Here is a 6,756-nt window from a genome sequence, read left to right as displayed (position 1 = left end):
TGCACTTGCTGAAATCAGGAATACAATTGCATGCACAACATCCAGAAAAGTAAACTAAAACAGAACAAATCAAAGGATAGGTTGCTACGTGCAGTAAGTCAGATGCAGAACACCAGTGCTGCATGTTTCTCTCAGAGGTCTCAATGAAAAACAAAAATTTAAATAAAGATGACTTTGGAGTGTAAGTGTGAGACAGGAAAATGGGACTAGAAATAGGAGAAAGAACCAACCAATCCTCCTCCTCCTCCTCCTCCTCTTCCTTCTCCTCCCTGTCTGAGGAATTCTCCATCTTCAGAACCACAGACACACTTCTGCATAAGCTGAACCCCCCCCTACACACACACACACACACACACACACACACACCCCTCACATTTTTTTTTTTTTTTTTTTTTGGCCAGTCCTGAGCTTGAGCTCAGGGCCTGAGCACTGTATTTGGACTTTCTCAAGGCTAGAGCTCTACCACTTGAGCCTCAGCACCACTCCCAGCTTTTTTCTATGTATGTGGTACCGAGGAATCGAACCCGGGTCTTCGTGCATTCTAGGCAGGCACTCTACCACTAGGCCAAACTCCCAGCCCCTACACACCTCACAATTTAAATGAGACAACTCCTAAAAATGAATCTCTTCCTTGTGTACAGCCACTTCCTGTTGGTGGTGTTTCTCTGGATAACGGGAAGTGATGCACCGTGTTTTTACTAAGCAGAAGCCAGGATCGTCAGGGGCACAACTATGGACCCCACATACCTACTTTTTGTTACAGAAGGGAGCCTGCCGCACTTGCTCCAAATCTGGCAGAACATGCACACTGGACCTGCAATGCAGATGTCAGACTCACGGTGGCGCTCTGGCTCTACCCCAAAGGAGTCCTGGCTTTCTGGTTGTACAACCAACACGGCAGCCTTCCATGTTTCCTCTAATTTGCCAGGCAAGGAGGTGAGTCTGCAATCTGGGAGCAAAAGTATGAAATTTAAACAACACAATCTGCCAATGCACTGGAACTTCTAAACAATATTGACAGGAAAATTCACTTTAGGGAAGTGTCTTCCTTTGGTGGGAGTTCCAGCTCTCTGGTAAGCATACAACTTGCTCTAAGCGAACCGTCATTCCAATAGGCCCTCAGGAGAAGGTAAATCCCTAGGTCAATGGAAAGAAGAGGGTGATATCAGGTTTGTTAGACCTTTGGCTGTGCAACTTATTTCTGTCTGCAACAAAAGAAGAAACCACGTAACCACACCACGCATCCTTTCCTTTGCTTTCCAAATCTTCAAAGGTTTGCAGCCCAAGGGCCCAGATGGCAAGTCTAGCCACTGGGTGAAGCCCATTTGACTAGCCATTCAGCTAACTTGCCACCCCCACCCCTGGCTAGCGCCTAGCCAAACCACTGGGGGAAGCCACTGGCTTTTTCTGTGAATGTGGTACTGAGGAATTGAACCTGGGTCTTCATGCCTGTCATGCAAGCATTCTATATCTAGGCCAATCTCCCAGCCCATGGCCTTGGACTTTCTCAAGGGTAGGGTTCTCTACCTCTTGATCCACAGCACCAGTTCCAGCTTTTTCTGTGTATGTGATACCCAGGAAACTAACTCAAGGCTTCTTGCTAGGCAAGCACTCTTCCACTAGGCCATGCTCTAGGCCCACCTGAGCATTTATTTTGCTCAAGGCTGCTGTTCTACCACTCTACCACTGAACTACAACCTTCAATACAGCCTATGGTTTTGGGTTGTTTTTTTTTTTCCCCTCCATTGTGAGGTTTAAACTCAGGTCTGGGTACTGTCCCTGAGCTCTCTGTGCTCAAAGCTACCACTCTACCACTTGAACCGTAACACCACTTCCAGTTTGTAAGTGAATAATTGGAGATAAGATTTTCATGAGCCAGGCACAGTGGCTTACACCTGTAATTCTAGCTACTCAGGAAGCTGAGATATGAGAATCATGGTTCAAAGTCAGCCAGGGCACAAAAGAACGTGAGACTCTTATCTCTAATTAACCACTAGAAAACCAGAAGTGGCGCTGTGGCTCCATGGGTAGGGCAGTAGCCTTATGCTGAAGAGCTCAGGGACAGTGCCCAAGCCCAGAGTTCAAGCCCATGATCCACAAAAAAAAGGGGGTCTCATGGACTTAAGTGCCCTGTTTGGCCTTGAACCTGATCCTGAGATGGTAGCCTCCTGGGTAGCAAGGATTACAGGCATGAACCACCAGCACCTGGCAAGTCTGTGCTTTTGTGATGCTTGAATGGGTCCAACTGTGCTTGACACTTAGTAGGTCTTTAGTAGCTACTGACATATATTCTCTGCTACTGCTTCATACAAAACTCTGGGATTGGGACTAGGAATTTGGCCTAGTGGTAGAGTGCTTGCCTACCATGCATAAAGACCCAGGTTCAATTCCTTGGTACCATATACATAGAAAAGCAGGAAGTGGTGTTGTGGCTCAAGTGGTGGAGCATAGCCTTAAGGAAAGCCCATGGATAGTGCTCAAGCTCAGAGTTCAGTCCCAAGGACTAGAAGAAAAAGAGAAAGAAAAAAAAAAAAACCTCTGGATCTTTGTTGACTGCCAGTGGCAGAACGAGGAGAAGGAGGAGGAGGAGGAGGAGGAGGAAGAAGAAGAAGAAGAAGAAAAAGAAGAGGAAGGAAGCAGAAGCAGCACCTCGATTGGCTTTCTTCAGTGTCCTCTGTAACATGCTCCCATCCTGGGGATTCAGAGGTTACCAGGACAGAGTCCAGTCTTGCCAAGCAAACTCACACTTCCCTGTGCTGACCTTATTTATCAGGTTTCCTAGCCATAGTGGGAACTCTGCCAGCCAATGTCTGCTCCATCTCACAAACAAAGGTGCATTTATTCGGATCTCTGGTGTTGATTTCAGGCCATGTTGTCTGTACTTTCTCTGAACCCACTCCAAATCACACCAGCCTGAAAGGTGGCTTGGGACATGTAAAGAATGGCAGTGAAGTGCCTGGCTACTCAGGAGGCTGAGTTCTGAGGATCGTGGTTCAAAGCCAGCCAGGGCACTAAAGTCTCTTATCTCCAGTTAACTACCAGAAAACTGAAGGTGGCACTGTGGCTTGGTGTGGTAGAGCGATAGTCGAGCTGAAGAGCTCAGGGACAACACCCAGAGTTCAAGCCTCAAGACAAAAGATATTAACAGGCTGATGGCTCAGCAGTTGAGCAGATACTTAGCACACCCAAGGATAAGGGTTCAATCCCCAGTGCTCTCCCTCTTCAATGAAAAGTTTAGCAGGATTATGTGGTGGTCCACACCTGTAATACCAGTTACTCAGCAAGAGAAGCCAGGACTGACTGCTAGCACTTCCAGCCTAGAAAAACCTAGTGAGACTGTCTCAACAGTAAGATATAAAACAAGGGAATGACAGCCCAAATGGTAGAGCAATAAAATATAAAACAAAGGGAAAATAGCTCAAATGGTAGAGCATGACTATATGCTTGAGGCCTCTGAGTTCTATCCTTAGTATAGGAGAAGGGGGAGGGGGAGGAGGAGGAGAAGGAGGGAGGGAGGGGAGGAGAATAAGGAGGAGGAGGGGGAGGGGGAGGAGGAGGAGGAGGGGGACGAGGAGGAGGAAAAAGAAAAAGAAAGAACAAAAAGACAAATGGTATGACATCTTGCAAATCTCAGTCGTCATTCTCAATGCCCTCCCTAGGGACAGGACTCCCTTAGGACTGTCCATCCTTTAAACTCTCCATGCTCTTCATAGGAGACTGTATACTGTCGTGGTATTATTTGACATGGGCCTGAAGTTGATCCCTCTATCCCACAGCCCTGTGTCAAGCCTGAGCACTACATAGCACTAGCTGGGTTAATGTTTGTGAAATAAACCAGCTATGGCTGCTGCAAAGATTTCTGTCCTTCTGCCAGCTGCTGAGACCAAATACACCTTGAGTGGAGTGAGCTGGAACCAAACAGGGAAAAGGGGTTGGGTTGTCCTGGAACTGAACATTATCTCGCCTTCTCCAGCCCAGAACAGCCCTCTCTGCCCTGGGCCCATGCTCTCTGGAGATGTAGGTCAGGAAAGATCTTTTTGTTCTCTTCGGCTTCCACAGGTCCTCTGCATTCTGCATGGGGAACAGGCCAGACTAAACATGAAGCTACAAGAGCTACAGCAGTTGAGAAGGGAGCTCAAGGACTCCACCAAAGACCAGGTAAGGAGTGTGTCTGGTAAAGAAAGGAAGAAAGAGTGGGGGGGAGAGAGGGAGAAGGCAAGGGAGAGGGAGAGGAAGGAAGATAGGAAGGAAAGAAAGAAGGAAGGAAGGAGAGAGAGAGAAAGAGGGAGAAAGGAAGCAAGCAAGCAAGCTGGAGAGTTCTTAATCTACTGCTCACTCTACCCTGCTTCCTCCCTTCTTTTCGTTTCTTGCCAACACTGGAATTTGAATTTAGGGTCCGAGTACTGTCCCTTAGCCTTTCCCACTCAAGGCTGGCATTCTACCACTGAGCCACAGTCCCACATCTGGCTTTTTGCTGGTTCATTGGAGATAAAAGTCTCATAGAAGCTTGACACTGGTGGCTCATGTCTATAATCCTAGCTACTCAGGAGGCTAAAATCTAGGGATCACAGTTCAGAATGATCCTGGGCAGAAAAGTCTGGGAGAGTCCTGTTTCCAACAAACTACTCAGAAAAAGAAGTGGTGCTGTGGCTGAAGTGGTAGAGCTCTAGCCATGAGCACAAAGGACACTACCTAGGCCCTGAGTTCAACCCCAGGTTTGGCAAAAACAAAACAAAGTCTCACAGGTTTTCCTGCTTGAACTGCCTTTGAACCTCAATCTTCAAATCTCAATGTCCCCCTCCCCCAATCCTGGGGCTTGAACTCAAGGCCTGAGCACTGTCCCTGAGCTTCTTTTGTTCAAGGGTAGCACTCTGCCACTTGAGCTACTACACCACTTCCCACTTTTTCTGCCTATGTGGTACCCAGTGCTTCAAGCATGCTAGGCAAACACTCTACCACTAAGCCACATTCCCAGCTCCAAATCTCAGCCTGTGAGCAGCTAGGATTTTAAATGAGATCCATCAGAACTCAGGCCACTTTCTTTGTGATTTTTTTCTTTTACTTTTCTTTTCTTTTTATGCTGGTATTTGAGCCTGAATTCAACATTGTGCAGTTTTGGGGCTTGAACTCGGAGCCTGGGCACTGTCCCTGAGATACCTTTGTATTTTTTTTTTTTTTTTGCTAGTCCTGGGGCTTGAACTTGGTCTGGGCGCTGTCCCTGAGCTCTTCAGCTCAAGGCTACCACCCTACCCCTTGAGCCAAACCCCATTTCCTGTTTTCCAGAGGTTAATTGGAGGTAAGAGTCTCAGGTCCTTTTGTGCTGGGGCTGGCTTACAGGTATGTGCCACTGCGCAGGGTTTTTTTTTTGTTGTTTTTTGTTTTTGGTCCGTTGTTGGACTTGAACTCACGACCTGGGTATTGTCCCTGAGCTCTTTTGTACAAGGCTAGCACTCTACCACTTTGAGCCCCAGCCCCATTTCTGGTTTTCTGGTTGTTAATGGGAGATAAGCTGCCCCAAGCTGGCTTTGAGCCACAATCCTCAGATCTTTAGCCTCCTAAGTTGCTAGGGTTACAGGCAAGAGCCACCAGCATCTGGCTGATCCCTAAGCTTCCTTTGCTCAAAGCTCACACTCTACCACTTGAGCCCCCAGCTCCATGTCCAGCTTTCTGGTCATTTATTGGAGGGAACTAAGACTCATGGACTTGCTGCCTAGACGGGCTTTGGCTGTGATCCTCAGAGGTCTGCCTAGGTAAATAGCCAGGAATATAGGCATGAGCCACCAACATATGGTCTTTCCTGTGCCCGCACTGGGATTTTAACTCAGAGCCTCACATTCTTTTCTTGGCTTTTCCACTTAAGGCTAGTGCCATACCTCCATTTGTGCCTTCTTGGTGAATAATTAGTCTCTCAGATTTGTCTGCCTGGGCTGGCTTCAAACCAGGATCCTCAGATCTCAGCCTCCTGAGTAGCTAGAATTATAGTCATGAACCACTGATACCTGGCTCTCTTGTCTTCCCTCAGGCAACCAGCCTGCCACATGGACAGAGGGTGCTGGTCAGTGGAATTCCTTCAGGACTGGAGCTGGAGGAGGAGCTGTTGGATAAGCTAGAGATCTTCTTTGGCAAGGCCAGGAATGGGGGTGGGGATGTGGAGACTGGGGAGCTGCTGCAAGGAAGTGTCATGCTGGGTTTCACCCAGGAAGAAGGAAAGATCCCTCAGGGGAGATCAGGGATCTGTGTGCATTAGGCTAGGAAAGGAGAGGCCTTGATGCCAAAAGTACTCTCTCTGTTCCCCACAGTGGCCCAGAACCTGTGCCAGATTGGCCAGTTCAGAGTGTCACTAGGCAGACAGCAGGTCCCTCTGAAAGTCTCTCCCTCTCTGAGTGGGAAGATCTGGATGGCTGAGGTAGGTAGATGGGTAGAGGAATGAGCCCAGGGAAAATACAGAACAAACCCCAAACTCCACTGGGCCACTCCAACCCACATACTCCTATGGGGCACTGATGACTTCTGATCCCCCAGTCTCATCCTGCCATGAGCCTTTGCCATCTCCTGGCAAATCAGATGTCAGCCAGTGGCCCGCTCAGTTCTTGTGGTCAACATCCTTGATGTCTTGGACAGCCAGGAGATCCATTTCCAGAAGCCCACCTCAGGTGGTGGAGACGTGGAAGATCTGACAGTGGTTTCTCCAGGACAGCAGGGCCTGGCAGTCTTCACTTCTGAGCTCCCCTAAATCACCTGTGCATGTGTGTGTGT

At 48.3% G+C, this 6,756-nt stretch overlaps 1 protein-coding gene across 1 annotated transcript; it reads left to right on the top strand.

Moving 5' to 3' along the window:
• Window positions 1–3,840: 3,840 nt before the first annotated feature.
• On the top strand, window positions 3,841–6,747 carry Ifi35 (interferon induced protein 35). Its single transcript, XM_090351496.1, has 4 exons — window positions 3,841–4,158; window positions 6,023–6,201; window positions 6,295–6,418; window positions 6,572–6,747. Exons 1-4 carry the CDS (start codon window positions 3,841–3,843, stop codon window positions 6,731–6,733), a joined length of 783 nt encoding a protein of 260 aa, XP_090207622.1. The 3' UTR covers window positions 6,734–6,747.
• The last annotated feature ends 9 nt before the right edge of the window (window positions 6,748–6,756 follow it).

This window comes from Megascapheus bottae, chromosome 17 (assembly GCF_031878675.1).
Source record: "Megascapheus bottae isolate mThoBot1 chromosome 17, mThoBot2.hap1, whole genome shotgun sequence".
NCBI classification, from domain to species: Eukaryota; Metazoa; Chordata; class Mammalia; order Rodentia; family Geomyidae; genus Megascapheus; species Megascapheus bottae.
Note: the sequence above shows the minus strand (reverse complement) of the source record. Positions and strands in the feature narration are given on the sequence as shown.